This window comes from Pipra filicauda, unplaced genomic scaffold (assembly GCF_003945595.2).
Source record: "Pipra filicauda isolate LSUMZ 115617 unplaced genomic scaffold, ASM394559v2 scaffold296_size2174093_pilon, whole genome shotgun sequence".
Classification (NCBI taxonomy): domain Eukaryota; kingdom Metazoa; phylum Chordata; class Aves; order Passeriformes; family Pipridae; genus Pipra; species Pipra filicauda.
Genome location: NW_024104416.1, coordinates 41,342 through 61,250, shown reverse-complemented (window position 1 = coordinate 61,250; position 19,909 = coordinate 41,342). Strand labels below are relative to the sequence as shown.

At 46.1% G+C, this 19,909-nt stretch overlaps 1 protein-coding gene across 2 annotated transcripts in view; it reads right to left on the bottom strand.

Annotated features, from left to right (window-relative positions):
- PEPD (peptidase D) overlaps positions 1-19,562 on the bottom strand; it is a 192,767-nt gene extending 173,205 nt beyond the window's left edge. The window contains exons 1-2 of one of the 2 annotated variants that reach the window (XM_039383049.1): positions 19,364-19,562; positions 3,111-3,211 (exon numbers count right to left, since the gene is read on the bottom strand). In XM_039383049.1, the coding sequence (XP_039238983.1) occupies positions 3,111-3,174 (64 nt within the window). In that variant the 5' untranslated portion in view covers positions 3,175-3,211; positions 19,364-19,562. Of the gene's footprint in view, positions 1-3,110; positions 3,212-19,363 lie in introns of those variants that run through there. The other variant, XM_039383047.1, reaches the window with a different exon arrangement.
- Positions 19,563-19,909: the final 347 nt, after the last annotated feature.

Sequence of the window (19,909 nt, the reverse complement as noted above, 5' to 3'; positions counted from 1 at the left end):
AGCATTCCTTCCCCATTTACCCAGACACAGAGCAACAAGGGTGCAGAAGAGGAGGAGCAGGAGGTGGCCTCCCAGGGCTGGGGGAGTGGGTGCATGGCTTGGTCCCTGCCCCTCATCCCCCCTGGTCTCTGGCATTGCTGCCCTCTCCCTCACCTCACTGATCAGGCCACTTCCAGGGGGTATCCCATGGCTAAGCAGGACACAGGACTGCACTACAGCCATGCAAATTAAGAATTCTTCATTTTCAGCGAGAACCCACATCTTGCCTCTTAAAACTGATGCCAGGCAGTTTGCCTGAGGGACCTCATACACAGCAGATTCTCAAAGGCACCGTTCCTTACTCCAGCAGCAGCCTGGCAGTCACTGCAGGAGCACAACAGGGATGTAGGAGTCACAGGCAGGAGCAGGAGATGGAAGTCTGCTGTTTAAATATCTTCTGTACACTGTGTAAGCACATTCAAGCTCATCTTCCTCAAATTGCTTTACTAACCACATTAACCTCTGGGACTCCCCTTTGTTTCCTGGGGTGAGTGAGTAATAACTCAGGGATACAGCAGTAATGGCTGGGCTCACTTTGCAGTGAGTGCTGCACGAGAGGACCGGTGCAGCGTGCCCTCCGTGGGAAGCTGTGGTTTGCAGAAATGATGTATTATTAGTGCTGCATCTGAAATAACCCGGTAATTGCTTAATGTTTTATATTTACATGGGCTGTACATAATGTTTGCTCTGAGAGAGGGAAGGAAAACCGAGCAGGAAAGGAGTTTGCAATAAACCTACAGTAAGCAATAAAGAGCTATAAATGGTAATCTGTCAATAGCATCAGCTTTGCGAAAGGCTTGATTCAGGAAAAGAGGAGCATCCTCAGCTCCCAACAGATCTAAACCAGCCCAAATTGATGTAGTACCTAGCAGGACTTCCTGAAGGATGAGCTATTAAATGTAAACATACATAAAATCTTATTTGAAAGATCATATTAATTATTAACAAGGGGAAGGATGATCTTTCAGATAAGGCACTGGTGTGCTGGGACTCTGCAGTGAGCACTGCTTCTGCCACAGATTCCTTGCTTCATCCTGTTCCTCCTGTCTTTACCCTCACAATGGGGATAATCCCTCTTCTTCCCTCCCTGTGTGGGGCTGTGCTGTCTTTCTGTGAGCATGGATAGTTCCTTAGTAAAAGCAGGTCCCACAGGTCAGCTGTAAAGTAAATAATGGTTGGTAATATTAATTTTCGAGTATTTCTTCTTTCTTTCTATCTCAGTAATTGCTTCCTACAATAACATACATCACACTAATACTCTGAGACAGTGGGTTGGATTTATGCAGAATGAGAAAGGGGCAAGGACCCATTTTATTTCACTTATATAGCAAATGAATAATTCTGCAGAGTTCACCATATTCCCTAAGAACTGATACTAAATCAGGTCATTGCTAGGTCATCATTTTGATCCCAAAGATGTTTGGTCTCCTCCAAGTTTGCTGTCTGCATTTAAACTTCTGTCCCTGGAAAATGGAGAACAGTCATTCACACCAACTTGTGGGGGCTCATCTGTTTTCACAAAAAAAAGCTTCTTAAGATTTTAATAGAGAAACTGCCCACCTTGAGAAACACGCAGCCAAACCCTCGTGAGCAAGTACGTGCACATGTGTGTGCAGCATGATGTGAATACAAACTCAGAGGGGCAGTGGGTAACCAAAGTTTGCAATCTACTGGTTTTCCAGGTCTTCAGTCTTCAATTTATGTCACACTGAATGCAAAATGAAACACCTCTTAGCTGAACGGGCTGAAGAACACCTCTGAAATCAGCTACAACTGATAGCTAAAAACTATTAGGTCATGAATTTTTAAAGCGTGTGCAACGTGGGAAAAACCCACTGGGGAGAGTGTTCTGCACAAACCTGCAGCTGTGGTGGAGGGTGGGGAGGCAGGTGAGACGAGGAGCACTACCCAACCTCCCACCAGCCACACACTGCCATATGGTGTACTGAGAAACTGGCAGGTATGAGGATACAGGAAAACTGAGAGCTGTAAAAACTGTGAGGATATTATACAAGGATTGCCATGTTATACATATTGCAGTCCACTGTGGGCAAAAAGAAAGGAAAAAAAAGAAAAAAGAAAGAAAGAAAAAACCCAACTGAAGCTAATTCCCTCAATTTACATACAGTTGTGTCTTGCAAGTAAAATACAGGATTCTGCCATTCCCAGCTTCTTGCTATACCAAGGGAAAAGCTGCTTCATTGGCAAAAAGGTCGTGCAGGGGTGAGCAGCAACCAGAGCAGAAGGAGAAGCCGTGATAAAGAGTCTGGGGTAGGAGGGAGCAAAGGGCACAGATCCAAGATTATAAAACCCAGGCAGGTCTCACATTAACGTGACAGTTGCCTCCTAAAGGGTCTGCTGCCTGTACAAACTGCATGGGCCAGCGTGGCAGCACCCAAAATACACAATACATCAGAGACTGGGACAGGGCTGAGAGCCTAACCGTGAAGCAGAACTCTCCCTTCCCAGCACCATCGCTCCTCTACACCACCCTGATAATACACACATATGATGATGTCTGCAGAATAGCCAGGGGAAGTGGCAGAACCCTGTCTATGTGGCCATGCAAAGGATTTACACAGTGACAGGGCTGTATGCCACAGAAGGTAAGAAACCCTGTAGGAGATGCCACCACACCTGGTTATTGAGAGAGCTTTATCAAAATTATGGGAAGAAAGAACTAATTAGCAGTTACTGGTAGGAGCAGAAGAACTTTTTGAAAAGGAAGATCTTCTGGCACCTCAGTAAAAAGCAGAGAGGAGAAGAAATACAGAAAGTATGTGAGACTGATGAGAAATGATTTGAAAATTCATAGAGCAGGACTGGGCACTTAGTTACAACGACTGAACAGGAAATGTGTTACTGCTCTATCTGAGGAGCTGCTGCACAGAGAGAAGCCTCCTGAGCTCCAGTGTGCCTTTTCTGGGGCAGGGATTCCCTGCACGTTTGCAGACAGGAGAAGGGATGTTTCAAGGTGCAGCACCTCAGAGAAAGGTGCCTGCATCTCTCCTTCAGGCAGGAGCTGTGAATGCCATCCAACGTTCAGGGAATGACAGAGAGATTGTACTCACCTAATAAAATGTGTCCTGTTATGGACTGACCCAGCCCACAGCAAACACAGAGCAAAGACCTCATGGATGTCAGTGAGAAATGGCAGAGTCCTGGGTGGCATCTGCAAGGGACAAATGGAGGAGTATTTGCACAAAACACCTCTTAGTGGGACAGTCAGCAGGAGTCTCAGTGAGACAGAAATGGCAACACTGAGAAACTGCCTTCCCACTGCCTTCAGACCGTGTCACGAGGCTTCCTGGCAGCGGTCTGGGCATGGACAGCACTGCAAAGAATCTTCCCTAACAATGAGAAAAGTATTTTTCTGACAAAAACCTCGAGGCCCGCCCCTCCCTAAGCGCTGTGCAACAAGATACTCTTACAATAGCTTGCGGGGAAAATCTTCCAGTTGGTCAGCCCAGCCATGGATCTGGGCAGCTTAAGGAGTCTGAATAGATTTAATTTATTATTTTCACCATGGAAATGCTCAACAAAACTGACCTTTTCAGTTTCAATAAAACTGGATTTTCCTGCAGGTCCCCTGTCAGCCACTGCAATAATAAGTGGGAGTGCTAAAACCCAGAATTATTAAAAACTGAAAAAGATTAAAATGGTGCCCCAGCCCCAATGCTGCTGGGTTGGATCCAACTGCACTCACTCTGCTGGCAGAGCCACACTGTCCTTCAAACAGAAAACCCAATTCCATCTGTGATTTTGCTGATGCAAATCTGGAGCATCTGCTAACTTCTATGAAGTTAATCCTGGCTTGCTGGGTCCCACTTGGAGCAGGATATGGCCACTGCATCTCTGCTGCAACTCCTTTCACCTAGGGCAGGCCATTTATGGGAATTCTTTGGTACTGCTGACTATCCTGGCATGTTTATCCTTCCTCATCAAGCTCTACATTTACCTGTTCCTAAGCAGAGCACTAAGACTCAGCCTTCAGGCATCGAGGAAGATGCACCTCTCTTTGCCCTCCCTCTGGCCGGCCAGGGCAAGGATGGACAAGGATGCAGGTGGGGAAAGTGAGCAGGATGAGGAAATGGAGAGGGGCATGGGCAGACATTTATAGAATTATTTCAAGCCTCAAACTTTCTTATGTCTTTTACCAAGGAGTTATGTCATGCCTGACCTTCAGACTGTGACCAAGACCAATAGTTATAAAACATGGCTAGAGAAATATTGATGTCTGTTTAGACACGTGCATTGTTAAGTATCCATTGTTTGGCAGCAGTTGAACACAGAAATTATTTCTCCCCCAGTGTCTGTGTTCAGGAAGGTATCCTCAAGCCTGATGAAATTCAGGCATTCACATCTAAGTCAGTGCTCCTGGACCCAGGTAGTTCTGAAGCATCCAAATCTTCATTTCACATGTCACATTTTTAGCCAAATATAGATATGGGTAGAAAAAATGTAAAACAGAGCAGCTTTTAATAACCTTCTCAGATCCCAGGCAAGCCACATTGCTAACTACAGCTACAACCCCCTTCCATCGTGCCCCTTTCCTCCCCCTGCTGCGTGCTGTGTGAACTCCAAAGGCTGCATTTTCTCTTGAGACTCAAAATGAGTTGTTAACATGCCAGTTCTTAACACTGTACTTGATTCAGATATTTCACGTGTCAGACAAACAGCAACATCTGACTGAGAACAGGAGCCACCTCTCAGGAGCCTGTGATGGGCTGAGGAGTTGCTGTGTGGCACAGGGAGCCCTGGGGACACAGTCATGGGATTCCACTCTCTGTACCTGCCTCCCCCATCCATAACAGACACGTGGCTTGTTTGCCACCCCTGCAGTGAAGTACTGCCTCTCTATGACTGCAGTGCATTACTGGGACAAGATATGGTCACTGCCAAGTAGTGGTGATGCCATTTCCATGCCAAGTGTGCTTCTGAGCAGGCTTCCATGCACGCTGCCTGTTGCCTAAAAGAAAGGTGCAAAACCAGACCAAACCTTTTTTCCTGGCTGTTTACTGTTCCTTTGCACTTTCCAAAATACAAGATCATGCAAGTATCTGAGCTCAGACCCCTTTCTTTCCTTCCTTTTGCTATTATGACACAAGTTTTGGGTCCCCCCCATTTCCGCAGTGGAATTAATCCCTGGAGGCCCAGCCTCAGCTGAACTCAGTATTTGTTGGCTGCAGCAAGTGCAGAATATGCTGCTCAGTAGTGACTCTGCAGCTTTCAGTGGTGCCCCCCTGCTCTCCCTTGTACAGAGGCATGAAAGGAGAAATACTGATGTTCTGCTCCCCGGTATCACAGACTCCATGGTGATGGAGCACCATTTTGTCCAGACTTTCAGCTCCTGGACAAAATCTGGCTGGAACAGAAAGCTGGTGGAGCCAAGAGTCCCAGTAGGTGCTTCCATGTGGGGAAATGCTGAAAGCTCCTGCTCTACCCAAGTTGTCTTAAGCTCAGCCTCTGCTTCAACACAATATTTTCCCCTTGACAGCCAGAGTAAAAATAACTCTTGTTATTCTGAAGACCATCTAAAGTAAAAGCCAACAAAAATAAAAACTTTCTTCCTATTTCTCACTGTCGTTTTTGGAAGAGCTTTACAGCAAAATTGCTGAGGCTGTTGGCATGGGAATAGCTTTTGGTGATACTGTTCCCTGAATGCTGTTATCACATAACTTACTGCAGTTACACAGTGCAGGTGCTGCAGTGGCTCCTAGAGCTGCACGTGGGGTCGGGGCCATTGGGCAGGACACGCATCAGCTCCGTGGGAGGAGATGGTCCCTGCCCTGGGGAACTTAGAGCCCCACAGTGTGATGGCACCCTTGGGGCTGCTGGGACATCTCCAAGTGGTCTTCAGGTCCTCAAGTCTTCAAAGAGGTCCAAATAAAAGCAACTGCCAGAAGAGTTAGTTCCAAGTTTTAGGTTCACTGGAATCAGCAGCTTTATGTTCCCATCTCTGCCAGCTGTGCCTGCACTGGAGAGCAGCAATGCCTTCAGTAGGGAGGCTGTCAGGCTCTGTCAATACAGGGCAAATTACAGAGCAAAGGATTTTAATTATTTATTTCATACCCCCTAAACATAAATAATATTCCTGAAAAACCATAGCAAAGCCAGCTAAAAAATAACGGAAATAAAGGGAGCAAGTGAAAAGCTAATCCTGCAGTAAGGATGAAGATGTGCCCATCCATGAGCTCTGAGTTATAGCATTTTATTTAAGACCTTTTATCTGTTGTTTTGTTCTGTTTACTGGAGCTTTAGACCTTTGATCCTACCATTGCATTTGCCAAAGGCAGTATGGATGATTGCACCTGACACGTTTCCTCTACCAGTGACATTCAGATGCCTTTCAGCCGTATGACCAATGCAGCTGCAGAGCAGGATGCTGATGGAAAGTGGATTAGGAGATTGCTCATCCTCTCAGAAAGTCACCTGAGACAACTGTGTGTCACTAAACCCTGAATCAGATGGAAAGAAAAAGGTATTTTGCACAAATCAGGAATTTGGTTTAATTATCACAGTTCACAGCTTGGGCAGGAACCCAAGGCAGGAGGCTGGTGGTTCACACTCCAGCAAGAAACATAAGAAAACAAGCCAGAGGTTTTTAAAATAGGCATGACACCTCAGGCAAAGTCTGTGGCAGAGAGAGGGAAGGTCCCAGAGCATCCACATCCCAGCCCTGCACCAGGCTGTGCACGCAGAGAAAGGGGGTGTGAACAGCGCCGGCCTCTCTCCCTGGCAGAGACTGAGCTCTGAACTTCCTACCAGCAATCTGGCTACTGAGTCAGAGTGCATTTTAAGCCAAGTGCTTGTGAGATGGGTGTGGGGGGAAGGGGAAACCTCTTCATAGTTTATTCTGCAGAAATCAAAGGTTCTGCATTTCAGCCCCACTTGGTACACACAGCATCTTCGGAAGTGTTCCTTCACATCCGGGTCCAAACAGGCTGCTGCCACCCCACTGTCCCTATGATATGCAGAAATGGGCTTGCCCCTGTCCCCCTTAGGAAATGTGGTGACTATTACCTTCCCAACACAACCTTATATGAAACTGGACTCAAAGGAAGTTTGAGTGCAAAACCAAAGACTACCCGGAGGAAATTAAGCAAGCCCCTTTCTGCACGTCATTAAAGCCCAAATATTAAGGAAATAACCTTATGAGCTGCAGACAGTTTATTTCACTCTGCTAGTTCTTCAAATGACTTTAAATTACACATGCTCAAATAGAAAAGGATGGCAGTGGGTGCTGTAAAGGATCCTGAAAAGGTTGCTGTAACTAAACATTGCTTCTTAACAGGTAGCAGATGAGATGCCAGCCATACCACACTACAGCATAAAATATAAAAGGATTTTTCTAATATTTCTTCTTCACTTTGATTCAAGAAAAAGAAGGCTCCCATTTGCAGCCTATCAAGGAGCACTTTGAACACTGCTGGGATTTTTCTTTAGGTTCCTTATTATTTATGTAATTTTCTAAGAACATTTCTTAAAATCATCCATGGATCAGATATGTTCAAGAAAACAAGTTTTTATATTATTTTTAAATACTTTTAATACTTTTACTCCAGTTAGTCTCAGTATTCCTACGGGAATTAAAGCAACTGAACACAGAATCTGTTTTGTTTTCAAGAGATGCAGCTCTTTGTGTGGTCAAAGAAGACAACTCCAGGCATTTGCTCTACACCACAACCTGTCCTCTGTGTAGTCCTTAGTTCTGCTCACCTGTTATCTACTCCCTGGATAGTTTACCATGCTGCATGGCAGTGTGGATACAAAGAGAGAAAGTGAGGGTTTGTGTGACAACACACAGTGTGGACAGGGCAACCCAATTCACCTGGGCTAGGAGGAGCCTCAGGTGAGGAAGTCCAAGGCCTGATAAATCCAATTACAGCCACTTAACACCTGCTGGTGCAAAGCCCCACCCAAGGAGGCCCATCCCTAGTATTACACCATGTTACCTGTGCAGAGACTGTGGGGAGACTCTTCCCAAGAGCCATCACTGCTGGGACAACTCTAGCAGTGTTCCAGTGTCTCAGTGCCAGCTCTTGTCAGGAGCCTGAGCAGCCCCTGAAACAGAGGTCTCAAAAGTGCCCCAAAATAAGTGCTAATAGCTGCTGGGTCAAACTCTTTACTGGCTCAGTGGCCACAGCTACCCTGTGACAGACACACGGGGTTTCCTTCTGCTGCCTTCTCTGCTTCTGTTCCACTCCTTTGTTAAACATGCTGAGGAAAAGACACTTTCTTTTATAAATTAAACTGTTACCTCAGATTCAGCTTTTGTCTTCCCCTAATGAAAAGCAAGTTTCTACAGCATGTCAAATAAATGGTCCATAAATACAGGATAGTCAACCTATACCGTATTTCTTGGAAGACGGGGAGTTCTCATGGAAGGTCCTCCCTCAGCAGAAGGATGACTGGCCTCTTTGCACCAGAAAGCAGCACCACCTCCCTCCTGTTACCAACTGCAACTACTTTCAAAATCACTCCCTCTTTTTCTCTTCAGTTTCCTTTTAGGCTTTTCTTCTCACTCTTGCCATTGCTCAGCCTGTGAGGCAATGCTCGAACATCAGGTCTTGTTCTGGTCCCCAGGGAGTCTCATTTTTTGAAAAGATGAGATTTCCCAGCATCCTCAAGCCACTTCACATTTTCCTGTCCTTTTTCTAACATAAGCCCTATCCCTTCATTCTTGTTTACCACTCTTATCACCTTTACTATTTTTTTCCCATTTTTTTATTGACCCATTTTTCTTTTCACCCTCTTCCCTTCAACTCTTTGCTTCTCTTTTTTCTCCCTGCCCCATTCTAGTGAAGCTTTCTGGCTAGGTGTATTACCCACTGTGCTCAGGGGAAGCAGTGCATCTGAATTCCAGCTGCACTGTACAACAAGAACAATACTGTATATACACTTAGAGAAACAGCGAATCTCAGTTTTCTCCCTGCCCTGTGCTAAACTCCCAAAGCCAGACGCCTCCCATTATCAAAACAGTTTTAAATAAAGCTAAGGAGAGAATCAAATGAAAAATAAATTGGGCATTCAAAGCCTGATTCCTGAGCACTCAGCTGCTCTCACTTCAGCAGCTGCACTGCACACCTTCCATCAGGCCCCGGCTCTGCAGAGGCGTCTCCGTTTGCTGGAGTGTTCCCCGTTCTGCCAGAGATGATACAACGCCCTGCATTCCCAGATAAGCAAATATGTCACTCTTCCTTGCCTAAGATTAAAATGAATATGTTAATTTATTTTCTATTACAGGCTACAGCACAAATCAGAGAGGGAGAGGGAGTGTGTTCTGCTCTTGGCTTGCTGCTCAGAACCCCATGGGCAGACTTGCCTTCCTGCACACACTTGGCCAACCAGTCCCTCACTGTCATGGTAAACCCCAGATACTTCTGCATAAAATGGGTGTCACTAAATAACCACCACTCTGAGATTACATGATTTTGAGCTTTTTACACCTAAAGGAAGTGAATCCTAACCTACCTTCTAACCTCATCCTTTTAGGACAGGCCTTGCCCAGCTGGATGGGAGGCAGAGCACATCTGGGTAACAGGCATTCCCTTCATAACCAATACAATATCATCGGAGAAATAAAAGTCCTTTACTTGAAAGCAATGAAAAATCAGAGTGATGCCAAGAAATTCTTTTTTCAGCCCTAAACACAATGAGAATAAAAATTGAGAAATTACTTGTTCAGAGGGCGGAGGAGAACTAGCTAGAAGGAGATAGTACTACAAGTTTATACATTCTATATATTTTCTTTCCATTTTAAAGAGAATAATTTCTAAACTGGCTGTCACCCATGTGTGAATTATGACATCTGGCTCTGGAGGTTGTAGATACAGAGACTAAACACATGTATACCCACCCATACATGCTGACACAGGGCTCTTTCTTGCACTGCTGGAGGGATACAGAGGTAGCAACAAAGAACTGTGTCTCCCACTTTTAAATTAAGAGTCAGAAAAGGAAAGTCTTCTTGTTAATGAAAAACTTACAGAGTATTTACACAGATAGACACACAGACAAGTGTGTGGCATTGTGGGAGGGAAGGAGGGAGAAAGAGACATGGGGAAAAACATAAAGATCTTCCTGTTCTCAGCAAAACGCACTAGTCCTGTTAAAAGGAAAAAATCCAATCCGGGTAAACAAGCAAATCTCCCAAGTTGTCATCTAACATGTATCTTTTGGTTTTTATTTAGCTGTACTCTTGGACTACAGAGTTACAGATTGAAAATATGCAGAATCAGTGCAGGGAACCGTAGGCAAAAGCAGAAGTAGGTTTCTCCTGAAGACTTAATTGAATTACCCTGAAAAGATTAATTAAAATTGAATTCTCTTTTGACACAAAATCTCCTGTTTCCTAGTTCTTGGTATGTCTATTGCCTAGTTCCCATTAGGAGATATTATACTCTGTAATGAAATAAACCTCAAGGACCCCGTGGGATCAAACAAAAAGTTGACTGTATTCTGAGAGCTGGAGGAGCAGTCAGGTTCCAATGCAAGCTGGAATGCTTAATGAAAAGGGGTTGACATGTTACCACTGAGCTCCTACCAGTGGTCTCTGCCATTGCTTTTTAAGGTACAGAAGGGCAAGTAACTGTGTTGATTAGAAGCAGCTTGATTTGCAAAGTGACAGCCTAGAGGAAGGTCTTTATTCAGTCTCCCCAAAAACCTGGGGAAATGGGAGGGGAAGGAGGGGATTTCCTTCAACCCTAAGAACAGCTTTGTAACCAGATTAAGAATTATTAAAAAAGAAAGACCACTGGCACCTCCAGCGCAGGGCTGTGGTTTTGCCATCAGTATTTGGGAAAGCCATCCAGGGGATCACCTGCATTGGGGATCAGTTTGAGTGAATTAGATACAGGAGTGAGAACATTTACATTGCAATTGGTGCTTCAGGTCTGACAGGCTATAAAATATTGCTCTGTGCTTTACCATATCACACTTGGAGCCCAATGACACACTTGACATACTAAGAAACCATCCAAAATGGACATGAGGGCAGAGCCTGGCCCTGGATGAAATAAGGGAGAATTTCAATGCAGTCTTGAATTAACAGAAGCACAAAGAGTCGCCAACCACTTTCACTGTATAGGTAAAACCAGTCTGAGAGAGACAGAGCAAACATTATTTGTGTCTCTTTTTTACTGCATATTCTCATTTTATGGCACTTGCAAAGAGAATGAAATCCTCAGTGCCATAAGCCTTGGCCTCAGAAGCTGTCATGGACATCAAAAGGATGATGTTTGTGTGTTGGCTGTTTGGGGCACTGTAAGAGGGCCCACAAAACAGGTACTCGCCACATCCCAAAACTGTGCTTCCAGCTACACAGCCAGCAGCCTCATAATGGAAAGTTAAAATGTAAACACAAGCTGCTATTTTAGTGCAATCACACAAATGTAGCAGCTTGTGTTCTCTCTTCCTTTATTTCCAGAATGGACAGAATGCCTGAACCAAGCTACAGATATTCCTTTTTCTTTTTTCTTCTCCCTAAGTGCCCAGTCAATTAAATCTTGCTCACATAAGGAATTCTTGCTCCCCTTATTCCTACAGTGACAGTTGACAATGTTCAGACTAAAGGATGCCAAAATCTGTTTTTCCCTAGATAGTAAAAATACAAACAGAAATCAAACCCAAGCAGACTAATAAAGGATCACAAGAGCTGACAATGCTTTGTGAATTTGAAAGGTTACATTGCTCGGTTCAAAATAAGCCTGAAATCCTGAGTCCGCCCTGAGCTTTTGCCTCCCCTTTTCACAGCATTCTTCCCTTTGTCATATGGATAGTTGTTCACAAAGGAGTTCACTGACATCACCTTGCTCATCTAGTCCAGATGGCCCAAAGTGATGAAAATCCAAAGGTATTCCAGGAAGTGACCTTGGAGGTGCTTTAGTGATTCAAAATTCAGGGAAGACTGAAAGCCTGACTCTGGAAGCATCACTGCTTTAGCTCTAAGGAAAACCAACACACCTAGGCAACATCTGATTTCTAAAGGACAACAGCACATTCCCCAGTTGACAAGACATCTGCTACACTCTTCCCCAATCCCCTATTTACAAAGGAAATAAGAGCTAGTTTGCATCACATATGTCAATAGCCAGGATTTTTGCCTTCTTACCCTTCAGATTGTATTGCCTCTAATGAGACAAGATGACAATGACTGTTCAGAAATGAGAACAAGAGGGAAGAATCAGGGGAAAATCTACAGGCCAAAGATAGTTCACTTTTTTTTCCCCCTAATTGATCTGTTAGCTTTCCTCTGAGAAGCTGGCCAGACTAAAAATCACAGGTCTGTGCTGCCCTCACCCTCTGTGTGTTAAGACATATAGAACCTCTGCCCAAACCACACCCAGCTTGGCAAAATAAATATTAAATCAACAGGGGTTTGCAACACAAAAGCCACCCTCTTCTTTTGCTGAGTACTATTTGAAATAAAGATGGATCATAATGTGAGTCATTTGTCTCTCCTCTCTGATGCATTCACACACGCCTACCACTGCAGGGGGATTGAGAGAAGTGACCTGAATCTCAAGCACCCTTGGGTTTGCAAACAAAACCCAGCCAATGAGGTCATGCAAATCCAGGCCTAAATCTATGGCTTCCCCTTTGCCCCTGGTTTTGCTCCTCTCAGTATTCCAGGCAGTGGAAGTGCAGGAGAAACAGGGAGCAGTATCATGTAATGAAATTGTGTATCATACAGCAGCTCCAGAATGTGGCATTCCCACTTCACAGGAGGGATATTCAAGGAAGCAGACTAGGTGAAATCCCAGTTGACCACAATACTTGTACTTTAATTGTTTATTGAAAACAGCATGACAGATGCAAAACAATGGTAGAAGGAAGAAAAAGAAACATTGGCTTTGTTCACAGGCTCAGCCCCCTCTGCATGAACCACACACAAAATCAATTCTTCACATTATATGTTAAAAAAAAAAAAGGTAGAACTGTTAATAGGAACATGAGAGGGAAGAGACAGAGGCGGCAAAGAAAAGAGGTGGCAGGAAGGTCTGGTCAAAGGCAGGTTTGTTTTTGCAGCAGGTGGGTGGGATGGACAGCACGAGGCACATTCCCTGGGAAAAAGGAGCAGAAGGCAAGAGATGCTGAAGAGAGAGAAGGTCTGTGATAAGGGATCAGGAGCCAGGCCTAACCTGAGCCTGGGAAGAGTGTTGTGGGTTTTGTACATTTTGCTTTGTTGGTCCTCAGAACGGATGTTCAGGAGCAGGTTTACAGCCTGCACAGTGCTCCCTCTCTGCTGAGTCATACCACCAACTCACAAAACACATCACATTGAGAAGAATCAGTGCAAGTGCCAGGAGATCTGCCCCTGTTCCCGGCAGCCTAAAAAGGAACTTGTTTATGTCACCTATGAAAGAGCTGTGACACATTCCTTCAGTGGTGGAGTGATCCCACTAGGATCACTTTTGCTAGCCAACATTGAGCATATTTTTCTCCAATTCATCTTTCCAGTATGATTTATTCCACACACCCACTTGGGAAAACATGCTCAGTGTCACCCCAACAGCTGCACAGCACAGTCCATCTCTACACTGATGGATCATGGTTCCATTTCTTGTCCAAACACAGTCAATAAGGAGCTGCACATGAGGTGCACACAAATTCTGTCCCTGAGTTTAACTGTCTCTGGAAATGACAAAGCAAATCCATGCAGGACAGTGAAGCCATTCCTAAAGAGCCCCAAGCCCCCAAAGCCAGAACTGGATGGGATTTGAATACATCCAGTGGAGACCCAAACTTAGAACAGCACATCATACTACCTGCAACAAATTATGTCTTGAAAAACAATATTTACCTTCGGCTTCGGTCCTTTGAAGGGCCATCAGCAATTTCTCCATCTCAACCACCAGTCTCCCAGGACGGACAAAACAGGAGCAGGAAAATACTCCAAACCCCAGCACCCCTGTGTGTTGTTCTGGGGAGTATTTCAACATACGTCTTTGTACATCCCGTGGAAAAGAATCCCTTCCAGCACCTCCCCCGTGTAAAAAGGACAAAAGCTCCAGCTCCCAGTTACTCTAGGTGATCCACGGAGTTTCCAAAGAGAAGTTTGGAGTGCCACTTTTGGATTCTGAGTCTGGTAGGTCTGGCTGTTCTCACTTAGACTAAATCAAATGCTTCTCAGGCTTCTCTTTCTAAAGCATATTGTCCCTTCTGGGCCTTTTGGCTATATTTTATGAAATAACTGATGTTCTCTGTCTCCAGGGGACAATTTGTTACTGCTGCTACCAAAGGACAAACCATATGATCTAATACATCTCTTCCAATTCTGTCTTTTGAGGTTTCTATAATTTTTTCAGAGATTTCTATTTTGTTCCCAAAGAATGGTTTCGTACCCTACAATTTGTCCCACTGATATTTCTTGGTCTGATAAAGACATTGCCTCTCCATAGAAACCTTGCCAGATATAGCCGTGGAGAAGCATTGCTCCAGGGCCAGAGTGCATGGAATTATTTCATTTTTTTTTTTATTTTGGTTAAGTCCCAGAAAATGCACTTTTATTCCACTTTCTTCTATCCCTAGCATTACCTACCTACCATTACCTTCTATACCTTGCACTACTTTGTTCTTTTCCCTCTTCCACAGCCCTACCTGCCACTGTCCCATGTCCCAGCCTGCCAAGCTCATCCTCACTGGCTGTTTGTGTGCAAGCAGTTTTAAGAAAATGGTCTTTAGAGAAAAGCTGTGTTCCCCCAGTCAGGCCTGGCTACTCTAAGGCACCATCAGTGATATAATCAGATCCTGGGGCTGGTCATAGAAGAAATTTATGTCTAGCTCAAGAGTCTGCACAGGCAATAGTTTGAACCATGGTTTTATGAAGCACCTATTTCAGCTGGGCACCAACATTTGAGGAGCTTGCAGATGAGCTTGGTCCCCTTGTAGCTTGTGTATGGGGCTCAATTCCAGGTGCATTAGCATCCTGTTATGAGCTGCTTTTGAGGGAAGGATCCAAAGGGAATGAAGGATTAGAGATCTGGGAGACAATCTGGCCCAGATTTGCTTTGGAGTTTCCAACAAGGCTCTTAATTTGTTGCTTTGTTGCACCATTCTGGATGTGCCACTTGGAGCTGCCTTTGGGTCTGTGCAGTATTGCAATAACACTGGGGGAAGGGGAAGAGGTAGAAGAAAAAATGAATACTTTGGTTTTTCCGGTCTGAAAATTTGCCGGATTTCCAGAAATATATAATATTACAGATAAACACACACACACATATATATACTTTTTTCCCCATAAATCTCAACTGCTTTTGCTGCTCCTATAGGAGGGTGGTTTTGAATTATCCCTTCCAAAGCTGGGATGGATGTTTCAAGTGTTGGGGTTTATTAAGTTCCTACGACAGCTGTTTCCAAGGTTGCTTTGTCATATATTTCTTTTCAAGAGACTAAGAATGGCAGAGGGGCTTTGCAGATAAGGATTTGAATTGCAACCTTTACACTAGAAGTGTAATAGGAATATCAGGGAATTAAATGAAATTATATTTTTCCTAGATGTCTGCTTTAAAAGGAAATTCAGGATTTTATGGAAGCCCCAGAGACAAACTATTACATTATATTCCTCACAGTTCTTATTTGAGTTCTGTCTGTTTGAGTACCACAAATAGCACAGAATCATTCATAAAGAATGGGCAGGAGAGACTGTGTCCCATCAATATTTCAAGCTTGGTTATCAAATCAAGAGAAATTCATGAGTTCTGCTCCAGCTCAACATTTTCAGGTTTGATACTATTGTTTGACAGTTTAGGGGGTTTTCCCTCTGCATTCTCATTGTCTTTAATATTTTATATGATCTTCCAGTTGATGCTATTGTAATATTTATTAATTTTTTTTTTACTTGGCTGGCTGCACTAACCAGTTTTTTCTTTTCTCTTTCAGCAGGGCGAAATTCACACTCATTTGCTATTTGTGGGGTGATGACATAGTGTGAAGAAGCAGTAATGATGACTGACTGATAGAAGACACCATATGTTCTCTTCATTTTTCTCTGTGCTGTTTTCTGAGAGATGAAGAAAGACTCAGTATAAGATGAACTTTCCTATGATATATAATATTAAAAAATTACTTTTTTCCCCCAAATAATTGTCAGATTGGGGGAAATAATCTTTTTACTAAAGCATTCAGACAGTATTGCTATAAATATCAGTCTCCAAATGACCAAATGTATCTAAGCATCAAAAACAACTTTACAATTAATTTCACTCACCCCCAACTGTTTTCCAGCTTTCCATAGCAAACATTCTGAAAATATAAGTTGCATTTGCTGATTGACTAAGCAAAGGTAAACAATTCCTTCCAGTTTTAAAAGAAATTAGAATCTATATAGGACTCTTAAGTGACAGTCTGCAGTGTATAATAACCAGAAATCCTGATTATAAGCACAGTACTAGTACTGCTAGATCACAACAATACTAGATTATATGCTGGGATGTTTGTTTGCACCCTGAGTGTATGAGTCTGTGCAACTAATAAAAAAAAGATTCCCTTCAATAAATATTGAATTTACTGTAACGTGTTTTAATATCAAAATAATTAGAAATCTCATTTCCTAGAAATACCTGAATAAAAATCTTTCATTGTTCTAGCATATGCATTTATTAAGTATATTCTTTTCTTACATATTTTCTTTTTTTTTTCTGTTATGTTCTCTTTGTTCATTCTACCCTCTCAAAACCAAGGTTTTGTGATTGTTGCTCTTCCTCCCAACTTTGTAATAGCCACTAACTGGCCCCAGACTACAGCAGAGCCATACACATCTGCTTATATTATTAAGCAGTCAGGAGCAGAAACAAAGAAGTAAACAAAAGGGATTCACGTTGCCTTCTGTTCCACTGGAGACAGAGAGGGAAAAAAATAAAAATCAATCCTCCCAAAGACAAAAATAACCCCCAGGAATCGTTGGTTTGAGATACCTTATTTTTCAAATTCTTGGGAATTTTTTGCAAGTAATGGAGTTAAAACTGAAGAAGAAGGTAATTGTGAGTCTTGCAGGCAGCGGGGCAGAGAACTCGCTGTCACTGACCTAGTGCCAAGACTCTTGTTTGGAGCTTTGTTTTCAAGGTCATTCATTTAAAGCAATTTTTCATAACACAACCTGAATAAAGAATACAGAGCCACATTCTGCTCAGCCTGCTCACGGAGGTGTCCAGCAGGGGTGTAGCAGGGAAGGTTCCCTGTGCCACACGAGCAGGAGTTGGCCCTTGGAGGACAGTGTTCTCCCCGGTCACCTGCCATAGCAACAGACGTCGAGGAATGTATTACATTTATTGTATGCAACTCACTTTCCCCAGTTAGGCTTATTATTTTTGCTGTGACAGCTTATGCGCCCTGCGCCACAGAGAGTAGGACAGAAGGTGCTCAGGTAAAGCAATGATTGCAGTTTTCACGTGTTATTCTTCCTTTGAACTCCAAGTGGCATGAATGCATCTTCCCCTGGAAAGCCGTATCACATGCACCTTTCTTTCCTATGACAATAGAATTACATAAAGTCTGGCCTCGAAACTCTCAATCAAATATTTCATCCTATCAGCAAAGAACTGGCTTGCTTGAGGACTACAGAACTGGGTCCCTAATCAATACTTTAATAAATAACACCTACTTAGTCAGAACAATTGATTGATGGGGAGCACACTAAGTATAATGTATTTCTGCTAATGTAGTCACAGGATAAATGTCATTGTTTATTTATAAAACACACCTGAAACTATTCTGAGGGCTGTGCATAGGCTCCATCTTGACACACATTTAACACTGTACACACAGAGTGTCTGGCTGAGGCTGGTGGTGGGGACTCAACACAACACATCTGGCTTTGTTTGTTGGCAAACCCTGCTCCCGTGGCTCCCTGGCAGCAAGGGCAGCTCCTGAGACCCGCACTCCCAAAGCTGAGGAGCGGGTGCAGGGCACCCCCTCGATGCCCAGGCTCTGGGGGCACTATTTAATATAATATTGGAGTTGCTTAATTTCAGCCAGTAGCCATTTAATTACAGTAGCAATAGCCAGGCATGCCACCGAGGCCACTCTTGGAGACCACAGCCATACTCTGCTTTCGCTCTTATTAGACTCTTTATTCTGCTGCACAGACGCGCTCGAAAAACCTCCCAGTATTTTAGGGTGGGAAATAGCCAGCAGAGAGTGCAAGAGGTCCCTTCTGTGCAGTTGCTCCACAGTCCATATCCAGGCTCGAGACAGGGCACCTTGGTGCCCACCATGCCCTGGCTACAGTGAGTCTGCTCCGATTTGTTGTTTGAGGGCACCACCACTTCAATTCTCTTCCAATTAATTCTACCGTGTCTGCCCTTGGGGCGTGTGTTCGCAGTCGCCTCCTTTTGGGAGCAAGTGTGGGCCACGGATCTTCCCAACTAGTCTCAAAACACATATATTTTCAATAACGATGTCAAATTGCAGCCCGCAGGAGACGCCCGGCAGGATGCTCGTATCCACACTGAGGATACGGAAAAGCCTCCCTGCCCCGTTCCTCGCAGACGACACCCGGCAGCAGGGGCGCAGAGGCTCTCCCAGCACCATGCCCGGGACCTTTCCTCGCTCCCCGTAACTTCCCGCTCGGGGGCTGCGCTGTCCCTGTGGGAGCCGCGCGGGCGGAGGCTCGGGATGCAGGAGCCGGGTGCGCGCAGGGCGGTCACACCCGCGCCGGCAGACACGGCGCTGCCCTTCACACACCGCCCGGCGCAGCCCGAGCCGCGGGGACGCGTCGGGCTCCAGAGGCGAGAGGCTCCCCGGCAAGGCGAGCGGCTCCCCGGCAAGGCGAGCGGCTCCCCGGCAAGGCGAGCGGCTCCCCGGCAAGGCGAGCGGCTCCCCGGCAAGGCGAGCGGCTCCCCGGCAAGGCGGCGGCCCCGCCCGCGGCGGAGGACGATGCGCGGGGGCGCGGCCGGGCCGGGGCCGCTCCCGGCGGAGGCCGTACCTGCTGCCGGAGGTGCGCGGGGCGGGGGCCGAGCGGAGCGCGGAGCGGGGATCGGGGGGCGGGGAGGGGGCGGCGGCCTCCCGTCTCCGGGCGGGCTGTCCCGCTTCACTCTCTCCTCCCCGCCGAGCATCGCGGGCGCGGAGCCGCGGCTGCGGCGCGCAGGGCGGCGGCGGGAGCGGCGCGGAGGATGCGCTGAGCGGGCGCGGGAGGCGGCGCGGCCGCGGCAGGTCAGTGGTAAGACCCTCACCCCCCGTCCCCGGGCCGCGCTGCGCACCCCGGCCCCCCGCACCCCCGGCCGCTCCCCAACTTTTCCCCGCACCACTTCGGGAAAGTGCCCAAACTTGCCATGGGGACCCCCGTCCCGTGTCCCCCCCTTTCCCGGCGGCGCGATCCCCTCACCTCAGGGCTGCCCTCGCGGCGCCGTAATTCCCGGGGCCGGGAATTGGGGGTGGAGGGGCGGGGGTCGCCCCGGGGCTGCGGCGCGGCCCCTCCGCCCCATCCCGCTCCGCTGCCCCCGCAGCCGGGCGGGGCCGGCCCAGCCCCGCTCGGGCACCGGGACACAACTCCAGGTGAGGATGGAGCCGGCGGCTCCGCCGGGCTGTGCCTGCTCGCGGGTGCGAGTCCGGCGCGGGTTTGTGTAGCGAAAATAACGGGATTCAAAGCAAACTAGTTGATAAATGCAGGCATCTCCCTAGGCTGGAAACCCAGTTCTCCCGGAGTTCAGCCTACGCGAGCAGGAGCGGTGCGAGGGGACAGGAGGGCACTTTTTCATTTCTGGAGTTCTGTGTAGAGGACAGGGGTTTGCTCTGGGCGCTGATCTCCCGGAGGAGCACTTCTCGGCACGTCCCGATCCCCCCGCCCCTGCTGGGCGACCCGGGCAGCCCGGACCTTGAAAAGCCACTTTACACCTCACCCAGCGCTCCAGAACGGGCAGATTCAAACCAC